General features: G+C 44.4%; 1 protein-coding gene across 2 annotated transcripts in view; it reads right to left on the bottom strand.

Annotated features, from left to right (window-relative positions):
• Window positions 1-16,450, bottom strand: part of LOC147434278 (rRNA biogenesis RRP36-like protein) — a 71,037-nt gene that overhangs the window by 32,978 nt on the left and 21,609 nt on the right. Inside the window, exons 5-6 of one of the 2 annotated variants that reach the window (XM_086490830.1) lie at window positions 2,232-2,286; window positions 2,014-2,088 (exon numbers count right to left, since the gene is read on the bottom strand). In XM_086490830.1, coding sequence (XP_086346956.1) covers window positions 2,014-2,088; window positions 2,232-2,286 — 130 coding nt within the window. The remainder of the gene's footprint in view (window positions 1-2,013; window positions 2,089-2,231; window positions 2,287-16,450) is intronic. The other variant, XM_086490832.1, reaches the window with a different exon arrangement.

Raw genomic sequence — 16,450 nt, 5'->3', positions numbered from 1 at the left:
ATTGACTAAGGCAATATATAAGAAAAGCTAGCGCTAGCACTTTCTGGCAGAAGAGGCAGCAAAGCAATATATAAGAAAAGCTAGCGCTAGCACTTTCTAGCAGAAGAGGCAGCAGGGACCAAGTGTCTGGCAATGCACCTTCTCAGCAAGACCCCCGGCGGAACAACCTAGCGTTTTCAGCCATCAAGAACAGCCTAGTATTTTCAGTATTTGCAGATCAGCCCCAGTGTTTTGCAAGTTGCAGATCAACCTGGCGACAGCAGATTCTCTAAGGTTTTGCAGTAGATATCAACATCAGCCCTAGCGTTTTTGGAATAACAAATCAGCCTAGTGTTTTGCAATTCCTTGGTGACAGAACCACTTTCTACATCAGCATTTTGCATTTTCAGAAGTTAGGATCCGTACCGCAACCCCCAAACCTCGCAGATCTCACCTGCCCGCAGCAGATCCTCGCCGCACGGTCAGATCAGCCAACGTTTGCAGATTCAGCCCACTATTCGCAGATTTCAGCATCTGCGTTTTCAGCGCATCGTCGTCGCGTCGTCATCACCGTCGTCGTCACCGACATAGAGTCAAAATACAGCAGATACAAGATTTGCAGATTTCAGCCCTTAGCGTTTTCAGATTTCAGCCCGTCTCGTCGTCGTCGACATCGTCGGCAAGTCCATTGCATCTAGACCATTGTACCAGATTTGTGCAATCAATAGCATAGACCTCTTTCGCCATAGAGAGTGGGGCCCTTGGAGGAGGGTTTGACAACATTCTGGTGTCATATTCTTCTCTCTCTATCTCTCAGTCTCAGCACCTTCATTCACCGTGTTTACCACTTTGTTTGTGATCATTTGCACTCTCTCACTAAAGGGACGGAAGGCTCTTTCTTCCGTAAGTAAAAGGAATCCTCGAGCACAGTTCGGAGCACTCATCTTGAGCAAAGTTCAACATTCACTTCCACTGCACCTTACAAAATAACTACCTAAGAAGGGTGATTGCTCGCATCCTAGAGTTTTAATCAAACATATCTCCAAGCTTTGACCATATTTCACTAGCAATTTGCAAAGTCTGTACAACGAGACTCGGGAGAGATTTCCTTTTTGAGGGCCTGAACAATGGCTAACATGGGCTTCGCATTACTCGCATCCCAATTTGAAGAGACTCGTCATCTTGAAGTCAAGTCGACCTATTGTTGTCGGGGCCACACAGGTCTTGTTTCCAAGCAGGCAACAATGTCCCACAACCGCATAATCGATTTCCAATAAGCATAGTTGTCTCAAGTAAGCTTGTTGCTGGCGTTTGAATAAGGGAAAGCCGTCTCGAGGTCGACGTGAAGTAAGAAAGAGCTCCAATTTGAAGGGGTTTAAAGTGGGATACTTTTGAGCGTGAGAATGGGGGCTAGTAAGGGCTTTGAAAAAGTGGCTTATAAGGAAGCAAAGGCGAGAGAATCTAAAAAGAACGCAGCCTTTGAATTAAAAGGCATGTTTGGCTGGCTGCTTCCACACCTCTATACACTCCCCAAACTGCTCCTGCTGGTGCTCTCCCCTTTTCTCTTGATCAATGGCTCTTGTCTAATAAGCTATGTAGGGTTTAAGGCCTTCAACTAGCCACTCCAAAAATGGAGAGAAATTCTTGGAGTTTGTAATAATGGACAGAAAGATCTCTAAATGTACGCAGGCGGATGAATTATGTGGATGTTTAAGTTCTTCATAGAACATAGCTAATGGTATCTCCGTAGAACAAAGCTAAGGGTAGGCTGAGACGCAGTGATGGTAGAGGAGGTGGTGCAAACACCCTGCACTCTGAATGGTAGCAAAGGCATGATAAAGCGTGACAAGGGGACGAAAAGGGAAAGATATCTTTTTCTTTCTTCTTTTTTTGTGTGTGTCGGGCTGGATGGGGGTGGGAGGTTGGACTGACATCAAACTCAGCATTTCATAAGCCATGGAGACAAAAGCTACTTAATGGTGCAAAAATCATACTTTGCGACAACGCAAAGATGAATCAGAAGGTAATACTCACAATCCAGTTTATGTGCTTTTGAATGTTTGTGATAGCTTCACTAGACTTTTCTTTTCGTAAAAGCTCTTGTTGCCGCTGCTAGCATTAAAAAGTGAATGAGATATATTGTCAGACTGAATCAAGATAAATGCAAAGCATATGTTAAGTAACCAACCAAAAACTTCAAAAAAAATGCAATGATGTGCCAAATTTGAGATCAGAACTCCTTGAAAGATTACCTTTTTCTCGGCTGGAAGTTCTTCATCATAAAGAAATTTATAAGAAGTCTTAAACCTACAAAGACACAAAATCTCTCTCTCTCTCTCTCTCTCTCTCTCTCTCTCTCAGAGTAGGGCTTGAACCCTTAGTATTTATTACAAGAGCCCGTAGGCATCACAAATAAACATGCTGGTAGTAAAAGGCCCCCCTAGGATATAACAAGATTACAAAAGCAAAGGGAAAAAGCCACAGTCATACAAGGAATAAAACCAAGGAGAGCTAGAGAGGGGGGAGCACGGGAAGACTGGAAGAGAGTTGTAGCAGAAGTAGGCCACTCATAGTGTTGGCAATCACAAGCGGCCCACCAAAGGATCTCCAACATCAAACTCCAAATCTCCAAAGCCAACAAGCCCACCCCCACCAAAAAGCAGCCCTATATCAAAAGATCATAAGGAGTGGAAGAGAAAAGCAGCCAAGAACTCCACCAAAGGATCTCAAACATCAAACTCCAAATCTCCAAAGCAAACAGGCGCACCCCCAACAAATGAGTGCTATGTCACAAATTGATGACGTGGCAATACTACCAGGACACACACACACACACACACAGCGGCAGACTGATGACGTGGCAAATTGTATGGACTGTTGGGATGCGAAGTTTTGTTGCATCTCTTGTGTGAACAACCCCTTCCACCTCATGTGTCAAGCCATGTGAAGAATCTCTTACAACCTTTGTGTAAAGCACCACCACTTGTATTTGTGCATAGGCAGCCACCTCTTGTGCTCATGTGTCAAAAGGCTATCTATTTGTATAAGCCTATATAGAGGCACATTCTGTTGAATAATTGTAAGCTTTATCATTTGCAATTATACTCTATATTGTATTGTGCAATAGTTTCTCTCTCACGCTCTACACGAACCTCTCCAAGCATGCTTATGCCATGAATGGCACACTAACACATCCTCCTTAACCCTACAACTGGTATCAGAGCTATTACTAGATAATCTATTTTAGATCCTAAGCATCCTCACTATGCTCAATTGTGGTGGCCCTCTTTCCCTTAGCCATTGTAATTGCTAATTCAATACCCCTTTGCATTGCATATTAATCATATCATCGTGTCAATTACATCGTTAACCTTTCTCTTTTCAAGTCCTTTAGTAATGGGATATGTACTGTCAGTGCCACTACTTCGCATGTCATTAGTATCACTAATTATATTATTTTTAATAATTTGTGTACCTTTTAACTTGGTTCTATTGCAAATTTGAGAGCTCACTTTCATTACTCAACTCTGCATGCTCATTGTGCATAATTTTAAGCCCTCAAGTTCTTAATTGCAAAATATTAAAATTGTGCTCACTTGTGTGTGTGTGGCTATAAAGACTAATTTGGTGGGAGCTTCCTCTTGAGGCCACAACTTTTTCGAAGCCATTTTCGAAAGTGGACAAAGCATGGTTGATTGAACTTCATTTAAAAAGGTCAAGTGAGAATAGCACCCTTTCCAGCTGTCTCCTACGGTAAGCTCTCAATTTGCAATATCAAGGCTTGACCTCAGTACAGCTGTCACCAGCGTGTGACTACTATCTATCCTTTTTGTTGATTTCTTTCTTATTATTTATTTACTTTCACTTTTTGGAAACACCCCTCGGGAAATCTAACTGCCCTGCATTGCATAGCTAGTGTGGAACTGTCCAGAGGAAGTCTAGGCCTGAGGGCAAGAGAGCACTAAGGTTGGACAAGGACTATAGTTAGCCAAAGTGGGGTCATTGACTAGCCAAAGTGGAATCCTTTGCTACAGAGGCTACATTTCAATTCTGGGTGTGGCTGCAGTGTACAAAGGGGATCAATGGCAGCATCTCCTAAAATTTAGGGAACTGCTATTTTGAGACCTGAAAATGTGTTCGCGTCATTACCTCCGGAATGACAAGGGGAACATTTTATTACTTTGCAGTGAAGTCAACCGGGCAACCGGTCGGGAGATCTTTAGGCGGCAACCCCGAAACGGGAAATAGCTTGTAAATGCGCCAAGTGGCACATTTCTGTGCACTTTCCTCATGCAACAAGAAGTGGCGCTGAATTTATAGTTGGGAGGCTCATTTTGCAAGTTCCTGTCACAGGTTAAGAGCTATGGAGTGCTTCCTTTCCCTCCTATGTGCAGTGCGGTGCCAGGCGTGATGCCCTGCACGTTACGCACTACCCTCTCTCTCCTCTATGGCAGTATGTTATGCCCCTCTAGTGGGCTTTTCAATTGACCAATGTACAGTTGTGTGGGTTCATGCACGGTTGCCAAGGCAAGAGCCTCTTGCACAGATACTGGATTAGCTAGCGGCTAATCCCCCACAGGTACAGGTGAATTCGGAGAGGTTTCACGTCAGAAATCTCGTCCGATTCAAAGGGCAAGTAGCCCTACAGGTGCGGGAGCTCGACGGCTTGCTACGGATGCGATCGGCACGCGAAACGGAGCCCAAAACAGTAAATTACAGCCTGCTGTGTATTTTTGCAGGTTTAGGGTTTTGGCCCTAAACGAACCCTAATACCCCCAAGAGGTTCGGGGACGCGAGGGGACCGCTGTACAGGTGATCCAGCGCATTTTCGGGGCTGAAAACAGAGAATTCAGCGTGCTGCAGATTCTCGCCAGGTTTAGCAAAGTGCTCGTATGCCTCGGGACAGTCATTCAATGCGTGGGAATACTGACTGTGAAGGGTCCTAGTCCAGTTATGCTGCCGAAATCGGGCCGGAACAGTTGAAATTCAGCCAAGCTTGTGCGGGGCAGCTTGTAGGGAACCACAGCATTTATTCCCTCTTTTAAACAATAAAGAAATACCGAAAGGGGCGCCTAAGTTAGGGGCCAATCTGGTGTCGGTCTTCTCATACAGGTGCAATCTAGTAACCTGTATCCCTTTCCCCTTTGTTGTGTCTTGAAAGAACAGGTAAAGTGGGCGACAAATTAAATGGGTGAAAGCAAATAAGGTTTAAGTCTAAGGTCTACCGCCCTTTTTGAAAGTACAGGCCGGTTTCATGGTTCCATCGTCGGGATTAAATCACTTTTTCCCATAGAAGTGAGCCTTGGTCAGGTTGGGCTTGAAGACACAGGGGATCATAGACCAGACACAGGGAATTGCAATTATGGCTGACAGACCGTATGATGTGACTGAAGAGGTTTCCTCTTCACAGGGTCAACAGACACATGAAGTGGGTGAGTCTTCAAGACCACCACAGACGGATGATGATATATTCAAGACCCAGTTGGCTACTGTTGTGGCTATGTTCACACAAGTAATGCAGAACCGGAGGTTTTTAGCTATGCAACAAGTCTTCCCACCACCTTCAGTACACCCTGGCTATTTTGGAGGTGGATCGATATTCCAGAGCATGGCTGGTCATGCACCTGGAAATTGGTTTTACACGCCAGGAACAGTGTTCGGGGGTGCTCAAACAATGATGCCTAACCACATGTATGGTGTCACGGGCATGCTACCAGGGTTTCAAAGCATTCAGGGCCAATTTGGGATGCCACCGGCAAATTTTGGTATGGCTGGAATTACAAATCAGCAGCCAAATAAGGCATTTCCAGGTCAACTTAATTGCGGTCAGGGAACACAAATGAACCCTAACAGTGTTCCCATGTTTCAGTCACTTCCATATGACAACTTAACGCCGCTGGAGAGGCCAACTCCGTACAAAGAAGGTGGCAAAGGTGTGACATTCACGACCTTTACAGGGTTTGATGACAAGAAGAAGGCTCTCTCATTCCTCCAGCAGTTTAACAAGGCCTATGCAGGGGGAAACTTTATAGAGGCTTCAAAGGTCCACAAGACAGCCACTTTCTTGACAGGGAATGCGGGACAATGGTGGACAACTTTATTGCTTCAAGGGCAAGCTCCGTCCACATGGATTTACTTCAAGCAGATTTTTGCAACGGCATGGTTATCTGATGACTTTGAAGCAGATGTCATGACAGAATGGCACCAGCTTAATGCTGCCACTTGCAAGAATCTGGATGACTACAAGCGGTAGTAGCATTGGTACAGTGCTAATGCAAGATGGCAGGGTAGTAGCCTATGAGAGTAGAATCTTGCAAGGGCCAGAAAAGACTATGCAAGTCTATGAAAAAGAACTGCAGGCCGTGATTCATGTGCTCCTAAGTTGGAAACACTACCTGCTAGGTGCAGACTTTGTTGTCCAAACGGACCATCAAACCTTGCGATACTTCTTGACATAGGCAAAGTTATCTGAGAAGCATATGAGATGGGCAAATATCTTGTCAATGTTCCATTTTCAGATTGTGCATGTGGAAGGCAAGAAGAACATTGTGGCTGATGCCTTGTCAAGGAAGCCACAAATTTCAACTGTGTCAATTCCTTATCATCATGAACTTAATGATATGAGGGAACAGTATGCAAATGATGAAGATTTTGCAAGGGTCTTCGAGCAGCTAATGGATGGCCAACGTCATGAACACTATCTTCTCAAAGATGGGTTCATGATGATGCATGGCAGATTGTGTGTCACAAAGCCATTGCGACACAAAGTTATGGAAGAGAGTCATGTCCCACCGTATGCAGGGCATCATGGTATCGATGCTACAATTAAAGCGGTTGAGACATTCTTCTACAGGCCTCCATTGAGAAGAGATGTGGATGCCGTTGTGCGAGAATGCCTAATCTACCAGAAGGTCAAGTTTGACAGGTAAAAGGCACCAGGGTTATTGCAACCACTACCTATTCCAGATAAACCATGGGAAAGTATTGCTATGGATTTTATCTTTGATCTTCCGAGAACGCAGTCAGGAAACGATGGTATTTGGACCATCATTTGCAGATTCAACAAACAAGCTCATTTTATTCCTGTCAGAAAGAAGATAAAGCCAGATCAGATGGCACGCTTGTTTATGAGCAATATTTTCAAGTATCATGGCATGCCACAGTCGATTGTTAGCGACCGTGATCCACGCATGACAAGTTTGTTCTGGAGAGGCTTGTTTGAGAATATGGACACCACGCTCAAATTCTCTTCGTCATTTCATCCTCAAACAGATGGGCAGTCAGAAGAGGCAAATTCTATTGTCCTAGATCTGCTAAAGTGCTACGTGTCAGAGCATAAAGGAAAGTGGAAGCAGTATTTGCCATTGGTGGAGTATGCATACAATAATACAGTGCATTCATCAACTGGCAAGGCACCTTTTGAGATAGTTGAAGGTGGCAAGAAAGTTCCTCCCATACTGCATACAAAGGACAAGATATTTGAAGCAGATAAGTATGTTCGGGACATGGATGAAATGTACAAGAAGGTCAAAGTGGCCTTAGAAAAGACTCAGGCAAAGCAAAAGAAAGCAGCTTATCGTCACCGTCATGAAGTGATATTTTCACTTGGTGATTGGGTGGTTCTACGCTTTGAAAAGGCAAGGTTAAAGAAGATGAAGGGCAAGGAAAGACTGTTTCCGAAGCTCAGCATGCATTACTATGGGCCTTTTCAAGTGTGCGACATAATCAGTGATGTTGCATATAGGCTGAAATTGCCTGACAGTTGGAAGATTCACAATGCGTTTCATGTGAGTCTTCTCAGACCCTATGTGGGTGATGTGCCAGAAGATATGCCAGCTAAAGATCAGCCGGAAGTCGAGGAACTTGACGAGATCTTGGTCCCGGAACAGATTTTGGCACATAAAGAAAGAAAAGTGAAAGGCAAGGTTGCTAGGCGTTACTTGGTAAAGTTCAGAAACTATCCACCAATGGATGCTAAGTGGATGGAAGAAGGTGAACTTGTAGAGTCACCAGCTGTGTTATCACTTTAGCTTGAAGCCTTCGATTTGCAACCTACCTCGACCCCTTGAGTTTCAAAGCTACATGGATTGTCAGTGTGACAATGGCTTCTGAAAGAAATGATGTACATGGTATTTAAAGTGAGCTCAAATGAAATACCTGTTACATGAATGTTAGAGCTGTACAGGTTGTCAGTTTGGCAATTGCTCTTATGGAATGTCCAAAAGTTTGGTTAGTGCTATAGAAGTGAGTATTTCTTGTCAGTTTGTCAAGGATACAGTAATTGCTTCTATTAAAGGGTACATGTGTAACTGCATTCTTAAACTGTCGGTTTGGGTATGCTCGAAAGTGTTACTGGGCCCAATGTGTACTATAAGACAGTGACAAAATGTATGCCTACCATTTTGTCATTGGAAAGTTAGTGACTCAAAGCAATGGCAGCGTGCGAAGCTACCACTATGTCATTGGGACAGGGTTCACACGCAGGCAATACATGTGTCGACGAGGTGTTGAATACACCAAGGTTGACAATGAGCATGTATGTGTCGTACATATGTCAACACCTACGCACAATTAAGGGTGCAACATGATGGGGGGAGATAAAAACATCAATGGCCATGGCTTCCACACGTGGCAAGCAAAAACCAAGGGCTACTTAATGCGAAAGCAATTATGGTATGTCATTAAGCCAGTAAGTGATGATGACAGAATCGAAACACAACAAAGCTTAGCACAATTTGCAACTAAGGACGAGCAAGCTCTTGGCATTTTACTCACTTCACTTGACGACAACTTTGTGCATTATTTAGATAATTGCACCATTGCACATGATGCATGGATAACTATAGAGCAGCATTTTGGTGCTATTGCCAAGCATTCCAAAATTGCATTAAAAATTCAACTTTTATGGATTGCTTATGGAGCCTGGAGAAGATGTGTCATCTCTAGTCAATAGGCCTAAAAGTATTTGCACACAGTTGACATATATAAAATGCCATGTAGATAATAAAGACCAAATTGTTGTGCTTCTCAAAGCAGTACCAGATGCAGATTTTGGGCAAATTGTAACAATACTTAAAGAGAAAGACCCAATCCCCAAAATTGAAGATATGATAAACTCTCTTCAAGAGCACGAAAAGAAACTCAAAGGCAGTTGACAACAGACAAGTGGTGCTTATGTGGTCTCATCCAACCGCAATCACAAAAGCAACTTAAAGTGCACACATTGTGGCAGGACAAATCAGTGGCAAAAACAACCATGCTACAAAGTATTGCAAACTCAACAATAAATCTTCACAAGTTAACAATCACAAAGAGCATTTCAAAGATCAAACAAACGCAAAAATCAACCTTGCCACCTCTGGAAATTCTGACGAAGATAACGACAACAATATTGACTTGGTTTATGATGATGTACTGTGAGCATTCTCTCAATTGTACCTTACCCTCTATGTGTGAAAGGGAAGGCTTGTGTGTGCCTACACCCTGATGTTTTCTATACCTACACCCTGTATGTCTAGGGGAGGTAACTTTGTGTTCAAGGGGAGGCTTGTGAATTGTGTGCCTCACCCTAGTGTGTTTTGAGGGGAGGATTGTGTGAGTAATATGCAACCAAAACCCACATAAGGGAGGATTGTGGGATGCGAGGTTTTGTTGCATCTCTTGTGTGAACAACCTCTTCCACCTCATGTGTCAAACCATGTGAAGAATCTCTTACAACCTTTGTGTAAAGCACCACCACTTGTATTTGTGCATAGGCAACCATCTCTTATGCTCGTGTCAAAAGGCTGTCTATTTGTATAAGCCTATATAGAGGCATTGTAAGCTTTATCATTTGCAATTATACTCTATATCGTATTGTGCAATAGTTTCTCTCTCAAGCTCTACACTAACCTCTCCAAGCATGCTTATGCCATGAATGGCACACTAACACATCCTCCTTAACCCTACACGGACTGCCCGAAAATTGCGTTGCCTGGCTGATGACATGGCAACTGTACGGACGCCCACAATTCGTGTTGGCATGCTGACGTGGCAACTGTACAAAATTCCGTAACTTGCCTGGCTGCTTTTTGCCAGTTTTTTAGGACTGGTTGCTTTTGGAACTTATTTGCTTTAAGTTTGAAGCTTTTGGAACTTTTGCTTTTGAGTTTAACTGATTTTGGGGCTCTACTTTTGGCATCCCTTGTAAGAATAAAAGAGCCTATTGTCCTCGCTCTTCGGAGCATCTGGACGCAGAGTCTGAGAGCGGAGGACCCTGCGGGGTTGTACTTTGCTCAAAGATTAATATAAAAGAAATACCAAAAGGGGCGCCAGTCTTTAGGTTCAATCTCTCTGGGCACGGAACTACGCCGAGCCGTGTCGACCAAATTGAACTGTGATTTTAAAGTTGTGAAGTATTTTAAGTGATTCTCTCTCGTGTCGCAACAGATTCTAGACTTGGGGTGTCTAAGTTTGTTACAGTGGTATCAAGGCATCAGGCGTGTGCTTCTTTCAAAGCTTACCGGTCCTACTAAAGAGCAGACAAGGCACGTACTCCGACCCCTATCAGAGCATCAGGCGTGTGCTTTTCTCAAAGCATATTGGTCCTACTAAAGAGGAGACAAGACACGTGCTCCGACCCCGGGCTTATTAGCCACTCCCACCCTTACTGCATCGCGCATCGGACGCGCTCTCGTCTTCAACGCTCTGTCTTATGGTGACAAGGCACGTACTCCGACCCCTATCAGAGCATCAGGCATGTGCTTTTCTCAAAGCATATTGGTCCTACTAAAAAGGAGACAAGACACGTGCTCCGACCCCGGGCTTATTAGCCACTCCCACCCTTACTGCATCGCGCATTGGGCGGGCTCTCGTCTTCAACGCTCTGTCTTATGGTGCATAAAGCCATTAAGAATCCCAGATTACACTTATGGATTCCGACAAGAATCAGTCGACTTCTTCTGCATTTGCAGATGCAGGAGGAGACCATGCAGAAGATTATAACAATTTAACAGAGGAAGAGTACGGGCCACCTCGGTCTACTCAGTATGAACTTCAAGAGATGCAACGTCGACAGCAGGTTGGCGAGTGCACAAAGCAGATGATTCAATTTGTGAAAGACCCTCGGTTTGCAAAATTTTTGTCTCAGCAATCCATCGTGAAGTGCACACTCAGTGGTAGAAAGCCATCTAGCCACCAATCAATACGGCAATCAAGAAGCCTCCTAGGGTAAAGGGGCCAATTAAAAACAGACAAAGGACAAGATATTTGAGGCAGACAAGTATGTGCAAGATATGGATGAAACATACAGGAAGATAAAGATTGCTCTTGAGAAGACTCAGGCTAAGCAAAAGAAAGCTGCTGATCGTCACCGTCGTGAACTTGTATTTTCACTTGGTGATTGGGTACTTTTGCGCTTTGAAAAGGCCAGGTTAAGGAAAAAGGAAAGGCAAGGAACGCTTCTTTCCTAAGCTCAGTATGCGATATTATGGTCCTTTTCAGATTTCAGAAAAGATCAACGATGTAGCTTACAGGTTAAAGCTACCAGAAGGCTGGAAAATACATAATGCTTTTCATGTCAGCCTTCTAAAGGCCCTTTGTTGGTGATGTGCCAGAGAATATGCTTGATGAGGAACAACCCGAAGTGGAAGAATTGGATGAAATCCTTGTTCCTGAACAGATATTGGCACATAAAGAAAGAAAGAATATGCTTGATGAGGAACAACCCGAAGTGGAAGAATTGGATGAAATCCTTGTTCCTGAACAGATATTGGCACATAAAGAAAGAAAGGTCCGAGGAAAAGTTGCAAGACGCTATTTGGTGAAGTTCAAGAACTATCCATCATTAGATGCCAAATGGATGGAAGAGTTTGAATTGCTTGATTCACCTCAGCTATTGCAATTGTATCTTGAAGCCTTTCAAATGGAACCCACAGTGACTTGATGCAACCTTTTTGGAGCAAGGCAAGAGCATGGTTCATGATGCTCAAGAGAGTAGTTAAGCAATTGTATCTACTCTTTCCATACAGAATTTAGCTAGAGAAGTTTGTGCTCAAGAGTACACTAGAAGACTTCTATGCTTGATATGTGTCGTAGCCAGGTTGGTGGGATTGTTTAATTGTCCAACGCTACATTTCCGGAAGCATGTATATCTTGGATTTCCATCATAGAATATATGTGATATCAAGAGATATCTGCATGTATTATTGGCATGCAAGAGAGGTCGCTTGCAGTATTTCAAGGGTGGGGTGTGTCACCAGGAGGTGTATTTTTCCTGTTGCCTTCCGTAAATAAGTATTAGATATATTTATTTTATTTTTACTTGTTTGTCCCGGAACCCTTGAAAAGGTGCAAGTGGACATTGCATGGCCAGTGTGAAACGGCTGCAGCCAAATAGGTTTCTCACATCGGGGATCTAGGTCGGTCAGACAGGGACTGCCCGAGCCAGTTAGCACTGAATTCTGATGAGTATGGAAGCTCGTGTGCGCCAAACTGGAATTTGGGCCACTCGTCAAGTCACTGCAACTTTATAAGTTGAAAGGGGCCAGTAAATTAACCCACATTGTAGATGGTGGTCAAATGGTAGTCTTCAATGATGGTCAGGAGACCGATAGGGACGCCATGGAAGCATCTCCTAAAATTTAGGGACCTGCTATTTTGACCAGAAAATGTGTTCGCGTCATTAGCTCTGGAATGACAAGGGGAACATTTTATTGCTCTGCTGCCAAGTCAACTGACGCACCAGTTGAGTTGAGATATTTTTAGCAAGGAAAGCCCAAACTCGGAAACTGGGCGACGTGTCAGCCTGTGAGCGATTCTGCCACTCTGGGAGGCAAAAACGAGCTGCATATCAACAAAGGGGGCGCCATTTTCAGCCTCAGGTGGATTGTAGCAGGTACAGAAGCGCTATGGAATGCTTACCTTGCCCTCTATGCACAATATGGTGACGGGAGTGATGCCCCGCACGCTACATACTGCTCTCTTTCTCCCCTACGTACAGTGTGTTATGCCCCACTAGTGGGCTTCTCATTTGACCTATGTACAGTTCTAGGGGTTTATGCGCGTTTGCCAAGGCAAGAGCCTTCTGAACAGGAACCGGATTAGCTAATTGCTAATCCCCCACAGGTACGCACAGTTCCATCACGAAAGATTGCGAGTTTGGAGAGTTTTCTCGCGTGAAAACTCGTCCAATTCACAGGGGAACTGTCCCATTGCGTGCGGGAGCCCTTGGGACACGCGTAGGCGTGTTCGCTCCGCTAAAAACGATCCGAAACAGGGAATTACAGCCTGCTGTGTTTTTCTGCAGGTTTAGCGTTTCGCACCTAAACTGCAAGGGAACATCGGGGGAGCCTCGTGAGAGCCTTGGGATGCGTGTACATGCTTTTGGGCTCCCGGCAGTGAAAAACAGAGAATTACAGCCCGCTGAATTTCTGTGACAGCTCACCAGAAAGCTTCCAGATATCGAGGGAATCCGTCCTAGACAAGTGTTTTTGACCTACAGGGGTTTTTGCGCCGTTATGCTGTCGAAATCCGGTCGAAAACCTGCGTTTTCATCCCTCGCCAAGTTTGGACAGCTTTGTGAAAGCTTGTGCTAAGTGGTCGGATCGTCTACCTTAATTTGAATAAAGAAATACCGAAAGGGGCGCCAGTCTTTGGGGCCTACAGGGTGTCGGTCTCGTGTGCGCAGTGACATTCTAGTCGCTGGACGCAACTGTGTTCTCTTCCCTTCTCAGTTCTCTGTGTAAAGTTAACAGGTAATTGAAATAGTACCGCCCTCTACGTTGTATAGGCCGGTTATATGGTTCCATCGACGGAATAGTCACTTTTTCTTCAAAAAGTGCAGCGTGGATTGTTGTGGGTGAAAGCAACACAAAGCTTGTCGATATGGCAGAGAAGAGAGACCAAATACCTGAAGAGGGATCTTCCTCACATGGCACAGAGAAAATTCCTTCAACTCTTCAAGAAGAGGACAGGTTGTTTAGAACTCAACTGCGTTGCTGCATGGACATGTTTCAGCAGTTGGCTAACAACCCAAGGATGCAGGAATTCTTACAGGCTCCGACACAGGGTTTTAAGCCTCCTACACAGGGAATGACTGAGCCGTTGCAGGAAAAGGAGATTTCCAATGCGCAGAGGACTCATGATGCTCGAGGGAAAGCCCATGTGGTTGAGCAACTAGCGGTGTCCAATGATCCAAAGCAACTTGCTTTAGCTGGACAGGAACCGTTTGTGAATGGTCAAGGGAGCAATGAACAGACTATGCGTCAGACCCTTCCATTACCTAATACTTATCCTGATTATTTTGGAGGTGGTTCAGTGTTTCAAGCTATGGCTGGACCTTCCACAGGTTATATGCCAGGGAATGTGTTCGGGACAATGCAAACAGGCATGGGTAACCCTATGTATGCGAACATGGGTGTCCAACCAGGTTTCAGGGTGCCTATGGCCAGTTTCGAGTGCCTGGAACACAATTTGGTATGGCTGGTTTTTCGCAGCCATACGTACAAAATGCAGATATGACAAGGAAAACAGTTGATGCGAGTGCTGGAATGAACACTCATGGAGCACCACTGTTTCAGGCACCTGTTTATGATAATGTGGCTCCTTTGAGTCAGCCTAAGGATTACAAGGAAGGTGGGCAGGGAGTGAAGTTTGAAACTTTCAGAGGAACTGAGGACCAATTAAAGGCTTTGACCTTCATACAGCAGTTCGATGCAGCTTATGCTGGAGGCAACTTCACGGAATCTTCAAAGATACGCAAGGCTGCCACTTTCTTGAAAGGGAATGCGCTTCAATGGTGGACCGCATTGTTGAACCGGGGTCAAGCCCCAACAACGTGGGTCCAATTCAAACAGCTTTTTGCGCCTGCATGGTTGACAAACACTTTTGAAGTGGATGTGATGACAGAATGGCACGAGTTGAATGCTAAACAGTGTGCGAATTTGGAAGAGTACAATAAACAGTTTTGGGCCGCACTGATGCCAAAGATCAATCAACTCCCTCTGTATCCGGAGATGCGGGAAAGGATCACAACGATGATTCATGCGAGGAGTATGGCCCGCCTCGGCCTATTCAGGCGGAGCTCGAAGAGATGAAGCATCAACGACTGATCGGCGACGCAACAAAGATGATGCTCAATTTTGCGAAGGACCCAAAATTTGTAAAATATATGAGCAAGACCTCTTTCGAGGAGGTGCACGCGCAGTGGCGGCAGACCACAGAACCATCCAAGAAATTTTCTACTCCCAGGATATACACAGAGCAAGAATTAGAAGAGGTGGTTGATGCACGAATTGCTGAGCTGTTTGACGCGCAAAACAAAGCTAAAAAGCATGACAAAAAGCAGAAGAAAAGCGCTAACTTCCTGCGTTATTTGGGTTGTCAGTCTACATTTGAAAAGGCAAAGAAACAGAAGAAGCGTGTTTGATTTGAAGGAGTACCCAGTTCTTCTTCTTCTTCTGACAGTTCTTCTAGCTCATCTGACTCGAGCGAAGAAGACAAAAAAGGCAAAAAGCGAAGCAAAAAGCAACGCTTCGGAAAGGGCAGGAAAAAGGCAAAGAAGCCTAAATCTCGCCCCGTGATTGACAGTTCTACAGAGGACTCGTCTACAGACAGTTCGGACTCTGGTGACAGCAACTTTTATGCAAAGAAGAAGAATTTTTACAAAGCCAACCAGTATGACTTTCTGGAAGACAAAAGCAAGAAAGTCCGAGAGTTTACGGAAGGTAGGTGGACAGTCAATTAAATTTGACACGTTTTCTGGTTATAGAGATGCTTCGAAGGCTTTGTCTTTTGTACAGCAGTTTGACATCGATTTCGCGGGAGGGCGTTACTTAGAACACTATAAGATTTGGAGAGCTGCCTCTTACTTTAAGGGGAATGCTCGAACTTGGTGGTCCACGCTTATATTTAACAAGACTGCGCCAGTTAAATGGCTGAAATTTAAAACGCTTTTTATTTCTTCTTGGCTGACTCGAGAGTATGAACGCGACATACGAACTGCTTGGAACCATCTTCGAATGACCAAGAAGGATACAGTGGACGCTTATTGCGAGAGATTCTGAAGCTCTTTTCTACCCGTCTCTTCATTTAAGAAGATCTCGTTCAAGGAACAGATTGAGCGGTTTACCTTGGGTCTACCTACAGAGATCCGAGATCACTGCTTGGAAGAAAAGTCAGCTTCCATTCAGGAGTTGATGAGTCGTGCGAAACGGGGTTTTATGTCACAAAGTGATGACGTGGCGGACAGCAGAAACCCTAATTTCTGCCAGAAACCCTAAAATTCCTGCAAACCCTAATTTCTGCCAGAAACCCTAATTTCCGGAAATCGCGGAGGCAGATTATTAAAAAAAAAAATTTGGAAAATGATGAGCGACGCGAATTTTGCTTTTGCTTTTTTTATAAAAAAAAAGAGAAAAGACTCTCAAGAGAGAGAGAGAACTGATGCTTTTGATTTTGAAGGCTTTTGGGGCTCTGCTTTTGGGCATCCCTT

The sequence above is a fragment of the Adiantum capillus-veneris genome, chromosome 19, assembly GCF_014529385.1.
Source record: "Adiantum capillus-veneris isolate H3 chromosome 19, ASM1452938v2, whole genome shotgun sequence".
Lineage (NCBI taxonomy): Eukaryota > Viridiplantae > Streptophyta > Polypodiopsida > Polypodiales > Pteridaceae > Adiantum > Adiantum capillus-veneris.
Note: the sequence above shows the minus strand (reverse complement) of the source record. Positions and strands in the feature narration are given on the sequence as shown.